The sequence below is a fragment of the Aythya fuligula genome, chromosome 5 (genome assembly GCF_009819795.1).
Source record: "Aythya fuligula isolate bAytFul2 chromosome 5, bAytFul2.pri, whole genome shotgun sequence".
Taxonomy (NCBI): Eukaryota; Metazoa; Chordata; class Aves; order Anseriformes; family Anatidae; genus Aythya; species Aythya fuligula.
The window spans coordinates 54,725,785-54,749,505 of NC_045563.1; the positions used below are offsets into that span (position 1 = coordinate 54,725,785).

General features: G+C 36.4%; 1 protein-coding gene across 2 annotated transcripts in view; it reads left to right on the plus strand.

Moving 5' to 3' along the window:
• Positions 1-23,721, plus strand: part of NELL1 (neural EGFL like 1) — a 286,549-nt gene that overhangs the window by 67,791 nt on the left and 195,037 nt on the right. For both annotated transcript variants that reach the window (XM_032188786.1, XM_032188788.1), the window contains exons 8-12: positions 2,658-2,792; positions 3,646-3,748; positions 6,076-6,149; positions 12,850-12,949; positions 22,835-22,963. In XM_032188786.1, the coding sequence (XP_032044677.1) occupies positions 2,658-2,792; positions 3,646-3,748; positions 6,076-6,149; positions 12,850-12,949; positions 22,835-22,963 (541 nt within the window). The remainder of the gene's footprint in view (positions 1-2,657; positions 2,793-3,645; positions 3,749-6,075; positions 6,150-12,849; positions 12,950-22,834; positions 22,964-23,721) is intronic.

Consider the following 23,721-nt stretch of genomic DNA (forward strand, 5'->3'; position numbering starts at 1 on the left):
AAATTATGGCCCACACTACGGTGTGCTTTTATGCAGATGGGATGGTTGTTGGGGCTGGAGAGAGGATCTGAAGACATCCAGCACAAAAACTTTCCAGCAACTTCTTCCTTCACTTAGGTCAGAAAGGCTGAAGTAGAGTTTGATTTAAAACTGAGAAAATCAAGCTCTTGAGTTCATTGATGGAATAGTTTACCTGGATTGTTTATAACATGGATTGATATAACCACAGATACTTCCATGAACAGTTTTCCTTGTAAAGCTTGATAGTTCTTTGTTTGTTTTGGATACGCTTGTTATTGATTTTGCCGGAAACAATACGTTTTAAACAGAAATCTGTCATCTTTTGGTTATTTTTATGGGCAGAGGAGAAGCAAGGCAAATAAGCTATGTGAATAACAAATAATATTCCTGAATGTTAAGAACTTAGATATTGGTTAGTATACGGAAAATATTTGGTATGGTAGAGGCTGCTTCTCCCTCATTAGTGTATTTCTGTTCATATGCTAAAGAATAGTAGAAGATTCAGGATTTTCTAGCAACATTTTAAAAGTTTAACAAATCTAGTTGTGTGCATTTGGCAACACTGGAGAAAATATATCAGCTAATTTTAAAGAATTAATTGTTTTATTGATTTCAATAGAAAATTGTCAATTAACAGGATGTTTTTAGTTGCTCTAGTATAGCAGATTATATTTAATTGATCTAGTGTGTTTAAAGATGCTTCTCGGAATAGTATGTAAATGATATTGAAATAGATAAAACTTATTCAGCAAGATAATTGAAATGATATGAAAAGCTAATAAATGGAAAATATTCTCTCATATTTTATAATTTTCCTGGATTAATTTATAAAGGATGATAGTACTTACTATTGTCAAAAATGGGTATTCCAAGAAACCGCTATTTAAAAAATGTGTATAGACCGCTTGTATGGGAATGTTCTTTTTTAATTCATTTGTTTTAAAAAAAAAAAAAACCACAACATACATGAATGAAGGAGAAGCATACAACAAAGCAAACACCCTTTTAACAAATCTGAATGTTTTATATGCTGTAAATATAATGACTAAACATAATGACCTGAAGAGAGGTTTTGCTGAATACAAGCAGTTCAGTAAGACAATGGTTTTGCCTCTAAAATGTGAAAAGCAGTTTTGAAATCACTAGATCATGATGAGTTTGGGGTAGATGAATATTATCTGAGAATAACAACTTAAATAAAGAACTGTTATTCAGAGCTTTCCCTCGTGAGGACTGCAGAGGAAAAAAAAAATAAAAAAATAAAAGAAACCCACAGCAACTTGCTGAGTATTTCTCTGCTTTTTCTTCCCCTAAATATTTTGCTCTTTTACTGGCAGGTATGAAAAAAGACATTAGAAGTGGGTGGAATTTTGGGGGCTGGAAATGTGTGAATATCCACTATATGTCATTATGTAAAAAATAGAGCACCGTGCATTCATTTTTTTTTTTTTTTTTTTCAAATCTTCTACTATTAAAATGTAGCAACCTATGATGTAGAATAATGGCATTGTATTTATAGCAGAATTAAGTGTGCATTAATTTGTTCATGTGCCAGATTTTGGTAGCCTCTCTGCAGTAGCTTTAGTGTGATGGTTCATATACATAAGACAAATATCAATGTTAAAAATAACCTTGCGAAACTCCCATAAAGCTGCACTAGGGCAGTTTTTAGAGCAATGGCAGTTCTGGAGCCTGAAGAATGCACATATTTACTTCTAAAGATTAAGACTTTTTTCTTCTTTTTGTACATGAGAAAATCACTTGGAATTCTGTTAGGGTTGAGATGATGGCAGGTATACAGGCATACCAGGTATGCATAGTGGGAAGGGTGTTCTTACTTGGAGGAATTCCAGTTCAGGATCATCCCTAGGTAGGTCTGTGATGGTGGGGTGGTTCAAAAAGCCTTTTCTACTTCTACATGAATGAGCATTTTCCCTGCTTATTATTGTGTAGTATCTCATCAGAAAATATAGCAATTGCTATCATGCAGATGGAAAAGGTGCATCAGTTTTAACTTCTTTATATGCATTTTAGCAGCTGGAGTTGAGGAGGTAATGGGAACAGCGAAGGACATGAAGAGAAAGTCATCAGACTAGCGCTTACTCCAGGAACATGACTTTTCTCCATGATTCAGTCTTGGGAATACTCATACTGGACTATATTAAAATGCTGTAAATATTACTTATGATTGTAAGGTTAAGACCTTTGTGAAAGCTAGAAAGTATTAGTCTGGCTGTTGCTTGACAAAGAAGAGGTGGAAATAATTAGGAAAAGTCAGTTGGCCAGTCTTTATGCTTTATGACTCATAATCAGGGTGATGGACCATTAAGAATTTTGATTTAGAAACAACTGTAGTTTGTGTGCTTTTAGCGGTAGTGCCTAGACCTTCCTGAGGAGATCTTAGTGGGGTTCATTAAAATACAAGAGACGCTTGCATAAATCATACGCTGTTGTTAGTTTGCACAGGTAGCTCTGTCAAAGTCAAAGGACTTTATACCCGTTGACATCCTAGTTCAGCATTTCAAAGGTAGTTAAACTTGGTTCAGATAAAAATAAGTGTAATGTTTTCTTATATTTGCTTTTAAAAAAAACTTGTTTAAATTGCAGAAATCTCATCAAGTTACTTTCATTTATAGCTAAATTATGCAGAAACAAGACTGAGTCAATTGGAAGACTGTCACTGTGAGAAGACTTGTCAAGTAAATGGATTGATCTATAGAGACAAAGACTCTTGGGTTGAAGATGATCACTGCAGGAATTGCACATGCAAAGTAAGAAATTTTAAACAGTTTAAGGAGAAGGACCTAATTAAAATGTGAAAATGGTCCTTGAATACATAATGTGAACTCTAAAGAACTGGTATGTTTTTCGTATGTATCTAGTGACAGTGTTACCAATAGAAAGGGAAACGGTAAAAATAAATAAATGAAAAATTGACATTTCCTGTGTGGAAGCTTCATAAATAAAATCTGCTTTCCCTTGACAGCGCTGTCTTATTTGTTCTATTTATATCTGTGAGGACTTCACGGTTTTAGAACAAGATTGGGCGTTGTCTGTATTTGGTTTGGAATTGTTTTCACTGCAGTTTTTTTCCCCAAAATGGAGGCATTATCTTAATAATATTCATAGGTGCTTGGTTGCATCTTGAATGGTAACAACTTGCAGATTCTGTTTTCAGTGTTTATCACTATGAAAATGGAGGAACAGAAGAGTATTAGTATGTAAATCTTGTCTCGTTGAAATTATTTGATAAATATCTGAAGAGAGTCTGTATTTGCTCAAGAAAATAGAAAACAGATAGTTAAAAATCTCAAAGATGATTGGCACAGCTTACAGAGTGTAGTGTTTACGTTGTTGTAAAGATGGGCTTATGTTCTCTATTTAATGTTCTTTGTTCAGGGAAAGTGGGATAAAACCAGTAAAAAGTACCAACACATAGGGGTGGTTCACCTTCAAATGCATTTTGGTTCAAGTTTGTAGTTATGATTAAAGTTGTTACGCAAGTATGGGTCTCAGATTCACAACGCTAATTTCATTTACTTAGTTTTTTGTATGCTCTGTTTTGTACAAAATACTCACCAATTACAACAATCGTAGCTGAATCTTGTCTTAAAACATTTCTAGAGCGGAGTTGTAGAATGCCGAAGGATGTCCTGTCCCCCTCTCGATTGTCCTCCTGATGCTCTCCCAGTGCATGTGGAAAGCCAGTGCTGTAAAATATGCAAGGGTGAGTACATCACAGAGACCCCCAGCCCCTCTCTCTCCTCCCCCCCCAGTTAAGCAGATCTGAGTTTGTCCTGAAAACAGGCATATTTTATAAAGACTTTCACAGGTCCTGGTAATTCTGATAACAGGAAACACAGTGGCAAACTTGCAATTTAAGAAGAAAATAAATACTTGCTGAAAAATGAATAAGCATTGTAAATGCTTAAGATTCTCTTGCTGTGCATTGTCAGTATAAAAGTATTCTTTTACTTGTTTTTGGAAATGAAAAACCACAAAAACAAACAAACCAGACTTGGCTTCAGCTTATACATCCTGTTGATGTTGAGGAGCAGCAGTCTTTTGGTCTAAGCCTCTTCATAGTGATTAGTAATAAACTGAGGTGTTATCTGTCTTTTTGTCTATTTCGGGTTGGAAGATTGTTGTTTAAAATAAACATGATAGAATTTCAGACCTTGAGTTAACATCATGGCATAGAGTGATTGCTTTAACTCATTTTGAAATAAGATAATGAGAAGATAGAAATCTTGTGATTAGTTTTATTATCAGCCTTCTGGAAACGTAAGCCATAAAGTAACATTGCTGGAAGGAATAGTTAATACTTGATGCCTTAATGATAGTATAAGGGACAGAGACAATTCATATATGGAAATTTTGGCTGAATACTGATGCCAGTCTTGCCTTAAGTAGCGGCATTTTTTTCCCCACTTTCTTCTTGGAGACTAGTAAACTTCACGTATGAGATTTGCTATAGTTATAGGAGAGGGATGTTGAATTATTTGAAGATTTATTTGGAGAAGAATAACACTTGCCTAGACTTCTTTTGGCTTTCTTCAGTCAGGGAATTAATTAGTCCCAAACACAAATGTCTCCGAGCTGTGATTTTGCACTTGGTCTTGTTTACTTGTGCTATCTCATTTCTGTTATATTTTGTCATGAGTATTCTGCTTATGAAAAGACATTTATGGACAGGGAACTTAGGTGGAAAAGCAGCCCTGCCTGAATGATATATATATATATATATATATATATATATATATATATATATATATATATATATATATATTTTTTTTGTCTCAAAATATTTTTATTTGTAACACAGACTCTAGAAATTTCCTTTACGGATTTAAGGTACTGGATGCTTCTCTTGACGCTCATTTGCTGACAATGAGCGTAGGAACAACAGTCAAAATTGGACGTAAAAGAATTGCAAGGCAGTAAATTGTAGATTCAATGTATATCCCCATGAATAAGCTGTTCCTGGTATTTGTAATGGAAAGATGAACAATCAGACTTGCCTTTTGTCAGTGATTGGCACAAACTTGACTTGTTATTCTGACAAGAACTCAGTATGTCAGTCACTGGGAAGAGATGTATGGAAGTTGATTGAAATTGATTGTAAATGCCAGCTCCTTGACAGAATGATACGGTAGGGCCACAGTCAGTCACTTTTGGGTATATAGTAGTAATTGCAGAGAGTTTCCAAAGAGCTGCACCACAGGTGTTAATTTCTCCATGCTTTTCCTATTTAGCTCTGATAGAATCATCAGTTGTAATTTGCTGTCTCTAGGGATTATTGAATGTCTGGATTATTGGAGTTTCCTGTCTCAGCTGTGGGTTAACGAACAAAGTAGTTCTACTGTGTGATATGTTAAGGGTTTTAAAAATGAGGTGGTTCTGTTTTGATCCCTGCCATCTTGTGTTAGCCTTTAGATGACTATCTGACAAAAGGCTATAATTCTGTTTAAAATCTCATCATTTTTCCGAGTTGCGGATTAACTCGATTTGCTTTTCTGGTGTGTCTGTGATTTTCTTAAAAGTGGTTGTGTCAGGAGAATAGACAGAAAGAAAAAAATACATTTCTCTAATTCATTTTCTTCCAAAAATAGTTTATTGGATTCCTAATTGAAACAAAGCTTCCTGATCAGAAGTTTTTCTCATAAATGAGATGACAACTCAGGCATATAAACTAGGGCAGCTTGGAAAAATCAAGAAAACTGGGATACCAAAAGAAAGAAGTCTGATTTTAAAATGTGTTATGGACAATTAAATGATTTTTTTTGTAAACTTTTTTTTTTTTTTTTAACAGCTTTAAGTGTGTAAATTTAAACAAAAGGTCCTTAGAAACACACTTATGTCTTAAAGATTATGAAGATTGATCGAGTACTCATTTTAAAGGTTTTTTTTTTGAATCAAACTGGCTATGATAATGCTATCTATATTTGATTGTGAGTACTTGTGTTCTTCTGTGTTATGCTTTGCTTTTGTTTACTACTTAAAAACCATGTTTATTCCTTTATTTTTAACCCCTCACCTTCTCTTAAATCACAGCAAAGTGTATCTATGGAGGCAAAGTGCTAGCGGAAGGTCAACGAGTATTAACCAAGAGCTGCAGAGAATGTCGAGTAAGTTTCATTTTGTATACTTTTTTTTTCTGATTTTAAATGCATGTGTGGTGTTCAAAAGTGACAATGGTAAGTTAGTGTATTTTTTTAGTCTTTCTTCGCATAAAGGTGATGTCCATTGTCTTGAAAAGGTGACCCTGAAGTGACTGAAAGCCACAGACATGTAGACAAGGCAAGAATATGCCTCTTGCAGGGTAATAGCAACATGCACAATGACTTGGATATTTTCTCTTTCATCTCTGGCTTTCACGGGGTCTAGAAAGAGGCAGAAGTGTCTTGAGGCTGCTGCTAACTTAAGCTGTGTTCTGTAAAATTTGTAGCAACCTGGCTTTCATTGTTTGAATTATGATAGGCTTTCCCTAGTATTACTTGAACTGGCCTTACTACAAGTTGAGGTAAATTACTAAAATTACTAAGAAATGGACTGGGGTCTCTGTCAAATTTGTAATGCTTCTGCAACTACAGTCAGTATTTAGACAAAAGCATTCATAATAGGGAGTGTTAGTGAATATGTAAGTGCTGCACGTGGTGTGTAAGTGTGGCAGAAACCGGTCTTTGTCGAGACTTGCCTTAGGAGAAGAGAGTAGTAGTAGATGATGATAAAAGGCCCATTGCGTTGCTGAGACATGTGTTTCTTGTAATTTGAGTATGTCTATGCCTGAAATATGATTTATAGCTTCAGAAAGGCACAGCTATTTTAAATACATTTGTGCTCTCATGTAATTTTCAAGTATTTTTGTTTTTTACATCTTGTTGAATTTGTGGAGGGGGAAGGTGATAAAGGGAAGGCTTGCAAATGTTATTGACAGATCAGTATGCTAGAACAATTATGAAAAACATTTGGAAAAGATTACAATGATCTGGTTATTGTTGTGCTTGTGGCTGAGTGTACAGAGTAGCAATTTTATGTTCGCTAATGGAAATGGACAATAACTGGTTGCAGATGTTGTGAAAGCAGCTTGTTGTGAGAAATTACTTAGCTGCTGTTAGTGTTTGGCTGTGTAGGGGTGCTCAACATTGTATATACAAATACGTGGGCAAGGTCGTTGCCTTGAAGACAGACTAAGGTGCCTGTTATATTTATAATATGGCATAGAATGTTTATTTGAGAGGGAAACTGCCTGTATGAAATAAGATGAAGAGAACAGGAGAATTTTCACATTAAAGTGAAAACAGAGTGATCTAAATTATGGTTCTGGAACTCTACGCTATCAGTAAGAGCATTACATTCATCGTTATGAGTATGATAAAACATTTGTGAAGATTAAAAGCGAACACTGACCATAAAATATTTCTCATGTTAGAGATGATAGAAATAATAAAGAAAAGAGCTTTTGCATTTTACTTATTGTTGAAGGAAGTTCATATGGCACTGCTAATTGCAGTAATGTTACAGTTTGTATTATTTATATCTTAATGAAGAGTATCGATAAGTATTTGAAAAAACATATGCTAATGGGATATCATGAAAAATGGACTTAAGCCTCAAAAAAAAGATACTTCTACAGCTGTGTTTCAAGAAGACATCAAACCTCACTGGCAAATCTTGTCATTCTGACTTTGGAAAGTATTTACGTGGGTGCTTATCTTTGCCTCAACAACAGGACCTATATGTAGACAGGAGGATCACTCAGTGTGCCTTAAGCATGACCTCTTAAAGCCTTAAGCGAAACATCTGCTTATTTACTACCTCAATTAGGAATGCTTGCTAGATGAAGTTTGAATGGTATTGAGTTGAACTGTTGCTGTAGCAATTGTTTTCTATTCCATACAGACCTGCTGGTGGAGAAGGTGAGGAGATTTTTGCTGCTTTTGCCACTGCTGTTGAATAACTAAAGAAAGGGCTTTGTGCTAGGGGAACGACTCATTTAAAAAAGAAGAAAAAAAAAAGCGTGCTTTAATTTTTCAGACTTGAAAAACAGACATCAAGTTTGAAAAGCTGTTGATCCATGAAAGACATACAGTAGGGGATAGAGGTCAACTGTCAATTTATTAGTGTAGAAAGACAAATGCTGAGGGAAAAAAGTCTCAGGGAGTAGTTCCTGTGTCTATAAAGCATGATGTATTTGTAGGTGCATTAATGTGAAGTAGATGAAGTTGAAATTTCATGTTTTAATTTGTATTTGAAGATAGAGTTTTTTTTTTTTTTTTTTTTGCATGGGTACTGATCCAAGCTTAAGAGGCTTTTAACTTAGATTTATCCGATCTAACTACAATAATAATGATGATGGATCCAGATGGATCAAAGTTTTTCTTTATCAGGCTGCGAGCAGTTCTTTTTATTTCTGAAAACTAATCCAGACTAAAAGATATATTTATGGTGCACATCCTCTTAACTGTAAGCACAGATGCTACTGATAGACAGCCGTTTGCTTGTTCCCAGCTGGAATCCTGCCCTCTCTCTAGATTAATCTATAAAGAGAAAATGACAAAAATAAGTGCACATGTGTTCCTAGGAATCATGGAATGGTTGAGGGTGGAAGTGACCTCTGGAGGTCACCTGGTCCAACTTTCCTGCTCAAACAGGGACACCCAGAGCAGGTTGCTCAGGACCATGTCCAGGTGGCTTTTGAATACTCCAAGCAGGGAGACTCCATGGCTTTTCTGGGCAACCCGTGTCAGGGCTCAGTCATCCCCACAGTAAAGAAGTGCTTCGTGATGGTCGGAGGGAACCTCCCGTGTTTCAGTTTGTGCCCATTGCGTCTTATTCTATCACCAAACACCACTGAAAAGAACATAGCTCTGCCATCATTGAATCCTTTGTTCAGATAGTCATACACACATTAATAAGAACCCCCTGATCCTTGTCTTCTGTAGGCTAAATGGCCCTAGCTCTCAGCTTTTCCTCACAGGAGAGGCATTCCAGTCTCTTATCCTAGTGACACTTTGCTGGTCTCTCTCTGTTGTTTCATTTCTCGTATGTACTGGGGAACTGAACGCAGTACTCCAGGTGTGGACGCAACACTGCTGAGCAGAGAATACCTCCCTCCTCCAACTGACAGTACTTGGCCTAACGCAGCACACAATACCCTTAGCCTTCTTTGCAACACAAGCATGCTGCCAGCTCATATTTAACTTGGTGTCCGCCAGGCCTCCTAGGTCCTTTTCTGCTGAGCTGCTCTCCAGCCGTGTGTCCCCTAGCACATGCTGGTGCATGGGGTCATTCCTTCCCAGGTTCAGGACTTGGCACTTCTTGTTTTTGAGGCTCCTGTCTGCCTATTTCTCCAGCCTGTTGAGGTCACTCTAGAAAATGCAAGTGTATCAGTGATTGAGAAAACTGCACCTTGCTGCATTCAGTAAGTGGTTATTTCACTTTGTGGATTTCAACAATGTGATAGCATGGCTCATTTAAAGGCAATGGAAGGAATTCTATAACTTCTGCTGGATTGGGAACTTCCAGTTGATCAGCTGACTTCTGGGTTAATGCCTGTGAATGACACGATGCCTATTCAAAACTGGCCAATGTTTGACAACAAAAGGTGCAAGAACGAATTCTTATTCATTGATGGCTGGGAGTGGGGAGTTGGAATGCCATACAAATGCTAGAAAGATGGACAGGGCTCTACTGACTTTGAGAAAGCTGAATTTAAAAGGTTTTTGCAAAAATAAAGAGCAATGTGGTGCCTTGAGTGATAGCTGAGGACACTATCTGGAACTTTATACTGAAAGGCTTATCAATAACAGCTAAAACAAGCACGCCCCCCCCCCCCCAAAACAAAACAAAACAAAACCAAACAACAAAATAAAACAACAACAAAAAAAACAAACAACAAACCAAACAACAACAACAACAAACAACTGATATCTGGCTATTATTTTCCAAAGTTAGTCATCTGAGCCTGTGGTTCCAGTTTCCAGTGCATGTCACTGATTAGGCTTGGACCCATTTTTTATTTTTATTTTTGTAAAAAAAAAAAAAAATAAAAAAATTATTTTTGTACTTATCCTTGTAATTACAAGAAACATAATTGTCTTGTAAATGTCTGATTCCAGATCTCATTCTTTTTATACTGCATGCCACAGTTGGAGCTTGACCTATTTATTCCAGAAGAAGATTAGGGCTTTTTAACATCTCTGTCTGTCCAGATTCTATGAATACATATGTGGACAGAGTATAAAAAGTCAACCATTTTTCTAAAGCAGCCTGAAGCAATAATTCTGAAGTGTGAACTACTCTTATTTATCTCCATGGATAAAATCTGAAATCTAATGATGATAATTCTTATAATTGGATCTGTATGGGTTTGTACCAAATTGATTATAATCCAAAGAATATTCATCATGGAAACATTTTTATTATTCTAAAACATTTGTTGGATTTGTTTTAACAAGTTGCAAGTTTTGCAGAAAACAGGAGACTTCAGGGAAATAAAATCTTAGCTGTCAGTTCATCTAATTCTATTTTTTTTTTTTTAAACCTCCTTATGATTCACTAAACAGGGCATGAACATGGCTTACATTTCTCTTTCTCTCTCTCTCTCTCTTTTTTTTTCTTTTTAGCTTTTTGGTTTATCCAGATCACTGATTTGACTTTCATACTATTTCTTGATTTCTTGCTGTTTATTTGATTGGATTTATCATCAGTGAACACTTTGTACATATGATGACATACTGTACCCCTTCTGTGATTGTCTTGTCTAAGCTTGAATAAGTGATAACTTATAGCTAGAGCTTTTGCAGCTGGTAGTTTGATAACATGATAGTAAACGACGGCTCACTGTGTCCGGTTCTTTTATCACCTTTGCTGCTGTTGTTGCACAGGCAACCATACGGGATTCTTGCCTTTCACTTCTGGAAGTGAGATCAGGAGACCTAATACCTCCATTAACTTCATTGCTCTAGTGTGGGCACTTGCTTGGATGATGCATGCTGAATGATACTGTAGGGAGACTTCAAAAAAAAAAAAACCACAAACAGAAAAACACAAAACAAAAGGAAAAACTAATGCCTGTGGGTTCATTTTATTTTATTTTTCATGACAGCAACTGATGCAACTTGCCAGTTAAGACAAATAGGCAGCAAGAAAAATGACTTGACCTTGTTTAGACTTAAGAATGCAGTCTCATGGGCAGTCACTAGCCGTGTCTGCAGAATGGTCACTTTTCACTCCCTGCTGCTGCAATTCTCAGTTTTAAGTCTTGCTAGCTACTGGGCACCTTGTACATCATTTGCACCTTGTAGACTCGGTAAGCATTTCTGTGTTCATAACTGTGTAGGACAATTTGATGCTGTGAAAGCTAATTCTGGAGTCTGAAGTGACACAGCTGAATCAGCGTGGCCTTGTTGGTGAGGTTAATTACCAGCAAAGAGTTTTAACTGTACGGTTTCTGACACCTGAGCTAGTCCTTCAGCATGGTGTGGCACAGTGTCTTGTAGACTTAACAGCAAGCTTCGGGCTAGCAAGGGTGTCTCTCCATAGAGATGTTTCTTCATACCAGATAGACGCATAGATATTATCAACATGTTCTCTGCAAGGTCATGTATCTGACCCCTCGGATTATGAGATTTGTGGCTGTTGTAACATATTTTGTCTTTTTTTGTATAAGTTGTCCAATGCTTTCTTAGCCCTAGATGCATTTGGGTTATATTTTTTAAGCTTCTTCTGCAATCACGATAACTAGAAAGTGTCATTAATTTATTTTAAGAAAGCTGAAACTCTCATCTTTTTGCTCTGCCACATGAGGCACCATGATAAGCATTTGGGAGAAGAGTGGCTAGGTTCATATTCCGACTGTTTACTGGCAATAGAACTGGCTACCACTGTTCTTCGTAGAGGTTCATAGTGCTTGGGAAAATAGAATTACTCAAGTGTGGACAGTCCTGTGGGATAGACAACAGATGTTTCCAACTCAGCAAAGAATTGGTTGTTGGTCTCTGATCCATGAGGTAAATAGGGAAGGCTGGAGGGTGAGAAAAGAGAAGGCTATTTCGGGGCAAGATGTTAAGAGTCAACTAACTGAAGAGCAGAAGCTCTGTTTGGTCTGCAGCTATAATGAAAGTGATTTCATGGTTGGGAAGAAGATGGAGTAAAATCATGGTGCAAAATCTCCTCAGCTCTGTTCTTTGCCAAGTACTTCAGAAAATCCCTACCGACAAATAGACCTCCTTTACAGTCTAAATCTAAATCTACCAGAAATCAAAGTCATGGGAACATCTTTATCTTGTTTTACATTTTATAATGGCTATCTCTGTATGGATACCTCAAGATGGGATTTCTGCCTTGCCATGGCTTTGAAGGACCTGATTTGTGGAAATTAGGTGATCAGTACTTCTAAAGAACAGACCCTTTTAATTGGACACGGAAGGACAATACATGATATCTGAAAATGTCTATCTGCTGTGAGCACTTGAGCTGAATAACTTAGCAGTGCAGTGAGGTATGTAGAATATGAACTAAGAGGAGTTAAACCGGGACTTGCACAAAGCTGAAAGGCTGTCTTTAACAAAAACCTAGAGAGAAGTTCTTTAATTCCTTCAAATACTTACGTGTCACATTTTTTTTTTCTGACTGTGGACATGGACATCCAATGGAATTACTTTACGTTCTTGTTTATTGTATAAAAATAAATTTGGCTTGCTGCCTACTAGTTTACTCTTGCTGTTATTAGAGGTTGCCAGAGTTGTAGATGGAAAATTGTGATCCTTGCCATTGCATGTGTTTTCATTCAAGTCATTTAAAAAAAATGTTATTTGTTTTCAGAATGGAGTTTTAGTAAAAGTAACCGAGACTTGTCCGCCATTGAACTGCTCGGGAAAAGATCACGTTCTTCCAGAGAACCAGTGTTGCAGTGTTTGCAGAGGTAAGCCAGAGACTATGCATGCTTAGAAGGAATGTATGTTGCTGATTCAACAGGGGGATACACTGGAAGGAAGAATTCTTTTTAATGAGATATTAGGTACTCCTATGTACCTGAGTCTGTAATTAGCCTTCACATAAAGCCGATCTGTAATATTCCTTTGGGTAGAAGACTTACTGGCTACATAGTTTTAATTGCTCTGAATTAGAGAGGGGCAGGGAGAAAAGAAAGCACCAAGGGAGAAAGGGTCCAGTATCTCTTATGAATTCCTGTTGTGAATAAATTGTTTAAAATAAGAGGTATCTTACATTGCTTGAACTTGCAATTGCACTAAATATACAGGGTTCCAAGCTTACGGGGAGTGAACTTCTTTAGAGCTCTCTCAATCTTAAAATAACAATAATGTTAAGATGCCAGTCTGAAACTGATTTAGTTTTGAGTTCTCTCAGGACTCATTTTTTAGTTGTGCTGAACAATTACAGAATAAAAATGAAAAAATAACCCTAATGCCCAGAATTCCATTTGTTCTCCTTCCAGTGGGGTGTTGAGATGCAGGTTCCTCTTGTATATTCCCATGCATCCTTAGTGAATCCTGGTTGCATGCTGGATCAGACTGAACAAGTCACGGCTAATATCTTAGCTGAGGAAATCAAGTGAGGATGATTTCACAAGGCTAGGGAACTTGAATAAGCTTTCTTCTTAACGTGTGTTGTAATGAGTGAGCTGCTAAGTGAAAGGTGTTATGATTGTTCCTTGGATATGCCTGTATGGTACCTCTGTTCTGTACCTTTCTTTTGGCACTGATTCTCAGCTGAGCTTAAGGGGACTCTAGTCTCTCAGAGCAGGTCTTGTGTGCCAGCTGTTAGTGCTGAACCTCAGAAATGTTCAAGCAAGAGGCATGCCAAACAAGCATTAGATATTTCCAGACTTAGACGGTTATCTGGCCCTGCTGGACTGCTTTCTTGCCTGTATGTAAATTCCTCTAGAGTGTCATTGTAGATGCGAGGAATGCTCAATCTGTCCCTCTGGCCAGTAAAAATTAATTAATAAATATGTGTAGTTAAATATTTACTAAGGCCTTGAACTTGGAACTGAATGCCGGGGCCAGCACATTGGAGACTGCTTGTTGGATGATGGACTAAGAATATAAACATGAATTTTTTCAAGCACTTTCTAGAACCATCTGTAACTATTTAAGCAAGCAGTAAATGTTACTTCTCTGTCCCTTAGAGGGCTCAATGTCTTAACGATACTTCTTAACAGATGGCCTAGTTTGATGTAGCGTAGTACTGAAAAATTAGCTTCATTACTTAAAAGTGTTAGAAAGCTGAAAGCTTCAAAGTTGATGAAGGATAAATTCTATAATTATTCAATCCTATATTATTGTTAATGATAGGTACTCCTTTTTAGATATTCATCCCCAGACTGTTTTTATTATTTATAAAATAGCATGAATATGTATGCAAATGTGATGGGCTCCAGAAGCAGAGGAAGGAATTGTACTTTCACTTCCTATGAATTCTGATAAACTTTCAAGCTGACACACCAAACTTCCATGACAGTCCTGCTTTTGCTTTCTACTAAAACAGTGTGTTCTTCATTTTTATTTCTTCTTTGATTTTAAAAATTATTTTCGAAATTATGCTTAAATTTGTGGTTGGTTTTGTCAGTGCTGTAAGGCGATAAATTGAAGTTAGCACTCCTAAATTGCCTTTTAGATCTTGCAATGGAATATATGCTTGACATCTTGGCTTTGGTTCCATGCAACCTAAATTGGTAGTGTATAATTTCATCATATGCAGAGCACTGGTGTTTAAAAAAAAAAAAAAAAAAAAAAGGAGTATTTGTTAAGAATTTCTTGTTTCTCATAGCTATAGTTTCTGGTCTCGTCATGTTCCAACATGTCTTTTATTGGGAAGGGATAGAGTACTTCTCTGTTTTGTAGTAAAGATTTTCTTAAGAGACTATGTTTATCTTCTGTTGTCCAAGAAGAAAAAAAGTGAGGAAGAAACACAGTAGTAAATATAATACCAAGTAATCAAAAATTATTGGAAACCCACATGGATCACTTGCACATCATGTGCAAACTTCACATTATACGTATGATGACAGATGGCATTGGCATTTAACTGTAACAGTCAACAAGATGAAGTAAAACTTTAATAGTAATGTTAAATGAGACCAATGATACTGTGCAAAGTTTATCTGTACATACTATTGACTGGTAGGTTTTGTTTTCATATCAATTTGTGCTTTGTTTAGTATCTAGTTGTTGAAATATGGAAAACCTCAATTGAATTTCATGTTCTGTAGAGTTATAAAACACCTTTGCTGAACATTTGCTAAAATCCCTTTGCTTGGTAATATCGACCGCATCAACAACTAAATGCTTAAAATAAAACAGGTTATGCAAGGGAAAAAAAATAAACACCACACAAAAAACTGTAGTGTTGATGGTGGTGGAAACTGTGAGTCAGCAAAGGACTGAATTGAATACTGTAATGTACACAGCTGGTGAGCTTCCTAGATAGTCATTATTGGTCATAAATGGTTAGAAAAGTAAAAACAGCAAATGGCACCGTTTCTTCCTCAGGTTTGCTACATGATTTTAAACTATGGCAGAAGTACTATAATGAAAATAGTATAATAAAAGTCAATGTACAGATTTCAGTAAAATGTTTGTATAAGTAGTACAGCAAAGTGGACATAGTATGGAAGTACTTTGCTGTACAATGACAGTTTATTTTTGTGATTTGATGGGCCTGAACGCAAAATGGGCAACAGATCTATACGTAGATCTGTACGTAGTGCCAAACAGATCCTGATTGTAATGTGGACTACATGTTGTTTTGCCCTTAATCTGCGTGCCTTAATATGAATATCTGTTTACACGATGTGGCTACTTTATGCTTTTTAGCAGGACGTATGGTATTAAGCTCTCTTTTAGGCTTACAAAAAGTTTAGTTAATTGTAAAATTTTACAAAGAATCGTTGTGTGCTAAAATATATTTTTTTTACTTCCTTTTTGCGAATCACTCTTTTTTTTCTTACAGCATGACTACTACATTTTTTATGTCCCAGAGACAAATCTAATACAAAAAATAGTGTCATAAAAGTGTTTTATTGTTCCCTTCAGCTGTTTTTCTCCTTGCCAAAGACAGTGTATAATTTTTGAACGAGTGGATTTTTCCTCTTTTGAATGAGTGATACAAATAAATTTCATGAGAGAATTTTTATGTTGTTATGCTCATAATTTTGGTATGTTAGAACAGCCTCAACAGCCCCTAGCTCCTTCAGTCATGGTCTCTAAACGAGAGGGTGTGAGGAAATAATGAAGTAGTGAGAGCTGTTTGCTTTCTGGAGAAAGTAATTTTTATTTGCTATCGTGTAATACGGTTTGGCTGATGGATTTAGATTGACTGATGATGCTGGTTAGGAGAAAGAGGAGAATGCTACTGATGAGCCGAAGCATGCATTTCTGCAGAAACAGCACTACAGTCTAAAAATGAGGCTTCTGCTATCCTCACTTGTACTGCTTGTTGTAAGGGGATTTCAGTTCTTTCAGTTGGAACAAGAGAAGGCTCTTCAATTAGCATATTTCTCATCTCTCTTTGTCTAGCTCTGAACCTGAGGTGTATTTTTTTTTTTTTTTTTTTCAGAAATAAAATGTTTCTCTTTGCTGTAAAGTATGAATTATTTCAAGGTTCTAGTTTTATTAAGATATAATGGAGGTTGGTAAATATGCATTAGTTACTTGCTATGCTTAGTTATAACAATATTTAGGGTTTAGAAGACCTTTGTCTGCAAAAAAAAAGAAAAAAAAAATCTTCAGAAGTTTGGTAGGCTGTGCAGTGCCATTATTCTAATGCACATAAATAAACAGTGTGTAATAAGGTCTGCAATCATACAACAGCTTAAAAGAATTTATGAAGTTGCTGCTTTATGTCAGACCACTGTGTTATGGGACCACAGTCTCAGAAGACGTAAAAACTGCTTTTCAAAGTGTTTCATTGCTCATGACTCATTTAAAAACTGATGCAGATCATGAAAGGGCATAATTGCTAGTGCAAATTTTATGTCTCTTCCAATGATTTGTTCCCCGATTTTACTTTATATGTTTACATGGTAAACGTGGGGCTAAACCAGAATTATTGTGAAGATTTTGTGGGTAAATGACCTTGGACCTTTTGGGCATTACTCATGCTATTAATGTAAGTATCCCCAGCATTCTTTTTAGAAGCCTCTAACATGTGAAATAATGAAACGGGGATTGCTGAAGGATAGATCCTTGAAGAGCAAGAGAAGGGGAGTTTAGAGTTTCTGAAGTGAGCAGCAAGGGAAACTGAAAGAAGTACAAAAAGCATTACAGATGTTTTAAGGGAACTCAGAAAAATGGGAGGCACAGCAGTGTTGTCTCTAAAAAAGTGAGGAGATATGGATAGGATATATTGATTCCAACAATACTTTTGAATGTGTTCTTGCATTCTTCAATTGATAATTAAACCAAATTATTAAATGTGTTAGGTACTTAAAAAAATCCTCAGTGAGAGCACAAAACAGTTGAGCATGCTGCTTTGGGAAAGCAGTTTCTGGGAACTAGAATGTGAAGAGGTTAAGAAGGCTGGAAAAATTAGAGCCATTTTTAGGTGACTCCAAATGGAATAAGTGATTAAATTTAGATGATTTTACTTTGAACAACCATGTTGTGTAGAAGTCATAATGTTATGTCTGGTATCATGAAATCTTCCCTCTTTCATACTTGTTTTAATACATTTATGAATGGTCTTTTTACAGTCAAATATTGGGAGTTGAAAGATGAATAATGGTCTATGATCCTATTATGTTCTGTAGAAAAATTGGAGCAAACATTACAGCAGCCTTGATAAAGAAGAGTAACATTGTCAGATATGTTTGGGGAAGGAACAGAAGTCATCATGCCTATCAAAAATCTGAAGAACTCTTTGATATTTAATTCCCCTGTTGGTAGTATCTAATTGTATCATGAATGACTTGAATGACTTTGCAGGGCTGTTGTGAACATTGACAACTGTGTGCGTATGTGTGGGGAAAATGGTTTCTGACATCTGTTCTGAATGTGTTTGTCTGTAATTTTAATCCATGCTCATTTGCCTTGTCATCTGAGTTATCCTGAAATGATTTTAGATTATCAGAACTATTGCAGATATTCCGAGCTTCTGTCAAATCCTCTCCAATTGCCTGCTTGCTCATGGTTGGTGATTCTATTTTAAACTTTTTCTGTATTTAGAGAAGAGCTGACCATCTCAGATAATACGTGGGTGAATATTCTGAAGTCTTGCTAATTCAGCTGTTTTCACCTGTGCAATAGGAATAACACAATCACAGAACTGTAGGGGTTGGAAGGGACCTCGAAAGATTGGGTCCAACCTCCCTGCCAAAGCAGGTTCCTCAGAGCAGGCTGCCCAGGTAGGCGTTCAGACAGGCCTTGAATATCTCCAGAGAAGGAGACTCCACAACCTCCCTAGGCAGCCTGTTCCAATGCTCCGTCACCCTCACCCTGAAGAAGTTCTTTCGCATCTCAGTGCAGAACTTCCTGTGTTCTAACTTGCAGCCATTGCCCACAAACCACTGAGAAGAGGTTGGCTACATCCTTCTGTCCCCCCACCCCTCAGATATTTATATACACTGAGGAGATCCCCTCTCAGTCTTCTCTTCTCCAGGCTGAACAGACCCAGGTCTCTCAGCCTTTCCTCACAGAGAAGATGCTCCAGGCCCCGTATCGTCTTTGTGGCCCTCTGCTGTCCTCTTTCCAGGAGATCCCTGTCTTTCTTGTACTGGGGAGACCAGAACTGGACACAGTACTCCAGGTGAGGCCTGACCAAGGCAGAGTAGAGGGGGAGGATCACCTCCCTTGACCTGCTGGCCACACTCCTTTTAATGCCCTCAGGAATGAATGCCCTCAGCAAGCTGCCATCCATGACTGGCATTCAGACACCCTATTGCAGTATCATCGGGTGGTTTTGACAACTGTGTTGGTATTTTGAAGGAAACCTATTGTTGCCATTTCACGGCGAAGAACTAATAATTATCAGATGTTTGCACTCTTTTCCATTGTGCTTATTTGGCAATAAGTAATTGCTTCCATCAATAGAGTGACATTTTAGTCAGTGCTTAGGTCCCGCCCTGCTTAGTCAGGAGTATGTATAAGCACAGTCTTAATTGGTCAGTGGCCCTGGATGCATTCCTGGTGGGTTTTGCTGAATATGAATGAATTTAAACGTGTATTTAAATTAGATGTTGAACTGGGGTTGTTAAAGGTAAGAAAAACAGAGTTAGCTTACTTTTTCACATTACGGACAAATACTAGTTGGCCTTTATTGCCCAAAGAGCAGGAGAAGAACTCAGATTCAATATCAGCTAAGAAAGAGCAGGTAGTATTTTATTCTTTGTTTGCTTCCAAAATCCCAGCTGGAGATAATGCAGACTGGGGTCTAGAAAATGTAGGAACCACACTTCTTGGGTATGTGACTCTTGGCTCTTTTAAAGTGCTAAATGTGTGTCTTTGCTTTAAAAAAAAAAAAAAAAAAAAAAAAAAAGCACTTGCTAGAGCCTCTGATCCAGTGGCGTTTCTACTCTGACCCAGGTACAGTGAGCCCTTAGCATTCTGTACAATCATCTATGTTCTGCTCGTCAACCTTAAACTTAGTTTTGTTAAAGCTTGAAAATGTAGGGAGTTGAAGCACCATGCATGCTCTTAACAGGATAGGCATGCTACTTTCCACTTACAGAGGTGTGGAACAAATTTTCTGAAATGCTGTGGGAAATAGAGATTGAGTCACTTTTAGTCAACATTTTTAAAGGCAAGAAACACAGTGTTCCACACATCTCTTAAAATAACAAATGGTAAAGCAATTTAGAGAAATAGTAGGTGTTCTCTCATTGTGTATCCTAATGAGAGGAGAACAAAGAGAAGTTCTTTGGAGCCCCCAGTTACATATACCTAAGTTACAGAACTGGAGCATTACTTTTTTCTTCTATGCTCTTTTAACAACATTCAAGCTTGGAAACACAAGTCTGCTTCTGAATGGAGAAGCAGACTCCAGTCCGAGGAGGTTCATGTTGCATACTGTTGGTAATAAGGGAATGAAAGCGATACAATTTTTTTCTAGAAAGTTTAAAAAAAAAGTGAAAAAAAAAAAGGCAGTCTTACTGGTGCTAAATGGATAGTTAGTGTAGTCATAGTATGTGCTGATGAATTTAAGAGGTGATAAGTAAACAGTGAAGAATTCTTAGAACTATTGTAAGCTTGTCAGGCTGTTGTGCTTTGGAGCAAGTCCTGTTAGAAATGAATGGTTGACTTGGGACTTGTGATGAAAATTAAGTCTGAGAGGTTTTCCTGTTGGCTAATTGTGAGTATTAAAGTTGCCATAAAATGATCACAGCTTAAAAGATGGACTGTTTGGGTTAGACAACCTAAATCATTTCTATATTATTGTTTATATATATATATTAGATAAACCTCAAATCCTAGTACAATAGTAACAATACACAATAAATTAAAGTATTTTATAGTGCTTAGGCTAGCACACTGATATTATCTTGGCTCTTAGTTGTACTATCTACCAGTAATAATTAAATATAAAACTAATACTGTGTATGAGTTCAAGGGAGAATTATTATTCTAAAGGAGCAGGAAACAGTCTAGGATGTCACAGTCTTAGGGGAAACAGCGACAAAGAAAATATTATGAAAAACAGTTGTCTCTTGGATATTATCCAAAACGATAACAGAATAGTGATCTTGCTTGGAGAGTATAAATTAGATGCTGAATGGAGAAGTTTGGGAAGATGAGTTCCAGTGTTTGATTTCAATTAAAATTATAAAGGCGAAGACAAGAAGGCAAATACTGAGATTGTGATTATGCTGCTTTTAGCCATTTATGCACCTTTTTTTTTTTTAAAAAAAAAAAAAAAAAAGAAAAAAGAAAAAGAAAAAAAAAAAGAAAAAAATAAAAGGAAAACCACAGTGTAAAATGTACCCAGGCTTAACAGGGCTGTATCTGGAATATTTGAGTGTTTTTTACCAGACTGTGAAATGAATGAAGATTAGAAGAAATATCTGCAGTTGTCATTAACAGAGACAAAAGGAGATGCAAAGGCATTTCTTTTTAAATGCAAGTTAGATTACAGTGAAAGAACAACTTAGCACAAGGAAGATACCCTTGTTGCTAGTAAAATTAATATGAAGTTTAAGTGCAGAGTTGGACACTGATCCCGAGAAAGTGTTCTCCTTACTGACAAGTATTACGTTTTCTTAAGGTGACCTTACAGCCCAATGTTAGGTCATCAGTCCTGGCCAGACTCATAGAATCTAAGTTCACTAAAGTGACAAAATCTGAGTTTTACGTTAATAGATGACTGAAGTGTGTGTTTAAAAACACATATAAACCCATGAATGAAAAAGCTTCAGGGTAGCTCTAGGAATTTTTGTTTGTGGTAGAAAAAACTGTATTTAGTACAAGCTAAAGTCTTATGAAGTTCCCTAAAGAACATCAGAGGAAAAGATATGAATGAAGATCTGCACCTGGTATTTAGGTTTTACAAGTCTAGATCAACATTTTTTTTTTTTCTCTTAGCTGTTTTTAAGGGATTTTAGAAGCTTTAGGGTGAATGAACTAGAACTTTTGGTTTGCTCCTTTATGATCAATCAGAACTGGCAGAAACTGTTCTTGTGTATTGATATAAGAACAAATCAGAGTGCATGTGGTCTGAGTTTCTGGTGTGCATAGCACACACACACATCTGTAAACATTTCTGTTTTCTTTCCGCAAAAATAAGTTTTTGTTTTTGTTTTTTTTAAGGCTGAAAAACGAAACAAAAAAAGCAAGAAGAAATTTTCCCTCCTCCAAGGAGGGGAAAAAAAATTAAAAAAATAGGGAAAATAAAGGAAAAATAAGTACCATACTGTTTATATGTATCAAGGAAATAAAATAGATTCCTGGATGTTAACAGAGAAAAGTCCATCAGAAAATACTCTGGTGAGGTGAAATTCCTGTTAAGTTCTGTAAGGTATTTAGTTATCACTTACAGTATCTCCAATGGAGTGCCTTTAAAGGATTAAAGTTGCAATTATTTTCTTTTTAAACTTCAGCAGAGAGAGATTTTGATGCATCTTAGAGAACAATTGAATGAAGAACTTCAGCCAGTTGTGAGTTTTTTTATGAGAGACTAGGAAAGTTCATGATGCTATTAGAAATGTCAATATGTGGGATAGAAGAAGGCGTTCGCAAAAAAGAACTGTTGAGAATTTGTGTCAAGGAAAATGAGACATAAATAAAAAATCTGCACTACAAAACATGATGTGTGGATTAATTATAGACTGTAAAAACAATCCAGCTAGTTTTTCATGACAGGATTAAAAGACAGTGCTTGCGGTTGTCTTGTTTATCAGTACAGTTTTGTGTTTTAATGCAAGGTCTTGTTTTGCTCACCTGAACAAGTGCTTGATTATGCACAGTAAGAGAATTGTGAACTTCTTATTATTACACTTCATTATACTTCTTGGTGTAAGTTACTGTTATATTTTGTGTCAGTCAGAGATTGATTCTGATAGATTGATAGATTCTGCATAGATTCTGTTGGAAACTAATGTACTGACATGGTTTCCTGCTTTGAAGTTCTCTTCTCCTTACTAAAGTGAGTCATACAAATATGTTTTTGAACAAAATGACTTTACTTGAGTACAAATTCTTAGGAGGAATCCAAAAAGCCTGTTTGCACCAGATTGGTTTATAGAGGGAATTTCTACTATGTAGCACTTTCAGAGAATAATACAGTTGATATAAATATAAAATCTTAATACCCGAACTAAGCCTATTTTAATAACTTCTTGTCTGTTCCTTGATTTCAGGCCATAACTTCTGTGCAGAGGGACACAAATGTGGTGAAAATTCAGAGTGCAAAAACTGGAACACAAAAGCTACTTGTGAATGCAAGAATGGTTACCTCTCTGTCCAAGGGGACTCCGCATATTGTGAAGGTAAACAAAATGTGAAAAAACCTGTCCTCTTAACAATGTACTCAGAAACAGTACTAAACAAATGAACTATGAATTATATTTCAAAGTTCGGTTTCATGATGGTAAATATCATAGGCACCTTTTAGGCATTACCAAAATAGGTGAAAGTGATGCTGGACTATTCAGATTACCTACCTATTGCTGTACTTCATTGTTGCAGTCTTATCTTGGCATGCCATAGTCATGCTGTCATTATAAGTTTCAAAACACTACTTTTTAGACAATAGCACCTACCTTGCAAAGTATTTTCTAGAGAGTGACATTTTTATGAGATGTATTAACTTTGGAAGAGGATATTTTGCAGGCAATTGTGAGAAAGGTAAGTGTGAAGGGGTATTGAGGCTTGAATACAGAAATGGTATTACACATCTGATGTGCTTCCTGAAGTACTTCTGTGGGTCAGGTACTTTACTTGAAATGGTCTTCCTGTGATACAAAAGAGACCTGTTTCTGGGAAGAGTGTAGCTGAGGTACTTCTGTTGATGTATTATATCATCACAGGAATGGCTGCAATGGAGCATTATTCTTTCTGTTTCTTGGTGCTTTCTGTATATATGTTCTTGTATATATTAAGCTACAATATATAATCTTTTGGCCATCATAGAAAGTTTTAAAAATACTTTGTCAAAAATATTTCGCTAGGTTTTGCTTCCAACAGAAGTGGTGATGGACATTTTTGACAAGCTGTTAAAATCCACTAAGAATTGGAAGACAGGATG